We start from the raw sequence: 818 nt of genomic DNA on the forward strand, positions 1-818 counted from the left end.
GTCTTCTTGCTGCTGCTGCTGCTGCTGCTGCTGCTGCTGCTGCTGGTGGTTGTCTAGGTAGCCACCCAGAGACAGCGAGGAGCTGAGAGAGGAGAGACTGCGCCTGTAAGGCACAGAAAAGTCGAACCCTCTGCTGCTGCTGCTGCTGCTGCTGCTGTTGGCTCGCTTTATCCCTGCAGCAGCAACAGCAGCACAACAACAGCAGCAGCAACAGCAGCAGCAGTTGCTGCACCATCGCATCTCAAGCAGCGGTAAGAAAAAGACAAGAGAGAAACAAAGACAAAGAAGGAAACAAAGACAGAGACAGAGAAAAACACAGAGAAAAAAAAAACATAAATAAAAAAATAAATAAAAGGGGGGCCCCCAAATACCTTACCCGTGAGGAGACTAGAAAAGGAGACTGTCTCCGCCAGAGAAGGGGGCCCCTCTCCCTGCTGCTTCTCGCTGCTCTTCTCTACAACCCCCCAAACCCTCCGGCTAGCTGGTCGTCCGCATACAGCACAAGAAGGTATCCTAGATGGGGGGTTCAGGGGCCCCTCTAGGGGCCCCTCGGGGGGCCCCTCAAGGGGCCCCTCTGGGGGGCCCCCTTGGCCCTCTGGGGGCCCCAGAGGGGCCCCCGTAGAACCTGCAGGCTCGTGGGCCCCCCCCCAGGCTACATCTGAATACATAGGTGTGGCGGATAGGGACTGTGGGGGAGGGGCCCCCGTGAGAGGGTCCTGTGCATGCGGGGGGGGCCCCGAGGCCCCCAAGGGGCCCCCATAGAGGGGCTTAAAAGACGATCCCAGACGATCCCCAGAGGGGGGGCAGCGGAGCGGCGG

At 59.8% G+C, this 818-nt stretch overlaps 1 protein-coding gene across 1 annotated transcript in view; it reads right to left on the reverse strand.

The window, feature by feature from the left end:
* EMH_0040740 (uncharacterized protein) overlaps nucleotides 1–668 on the reverse strand; it is a gene marked incomplete at both ends in the record, with an annotated part of 1,404 nt that extends 736 nt beyond the window's left edge. The window contains 2 exons of the mRNA XM_013495539.1: nucleotides 1–173; nucleotides 377–668. Of these exons, the coding sequence (XP_013350993.1) occupies nucleotides 1–173; nucleotides 377–668 (465 nt within the window). The remainder of the gene's footprint in view (nucleotides 174–376) is intronic.
* Nucleotides 669–818: the final 150 nt, after the last annotated feature.

The sequence above is a fragment of the Eimeria mitis genome, genomic scaffold, assembly GCF_000499745.2.
Source record: "Eimeria mitis Houghton genomic scaffold, Emh_scaff1626, whole genome shotgun sequence".
Lineage (NCBI taxonomy): Eukaryota > Apicomplexa > Conoidasida > Eucoccidiorida > Eimeriidae > Eimeria > Eimeria mitis.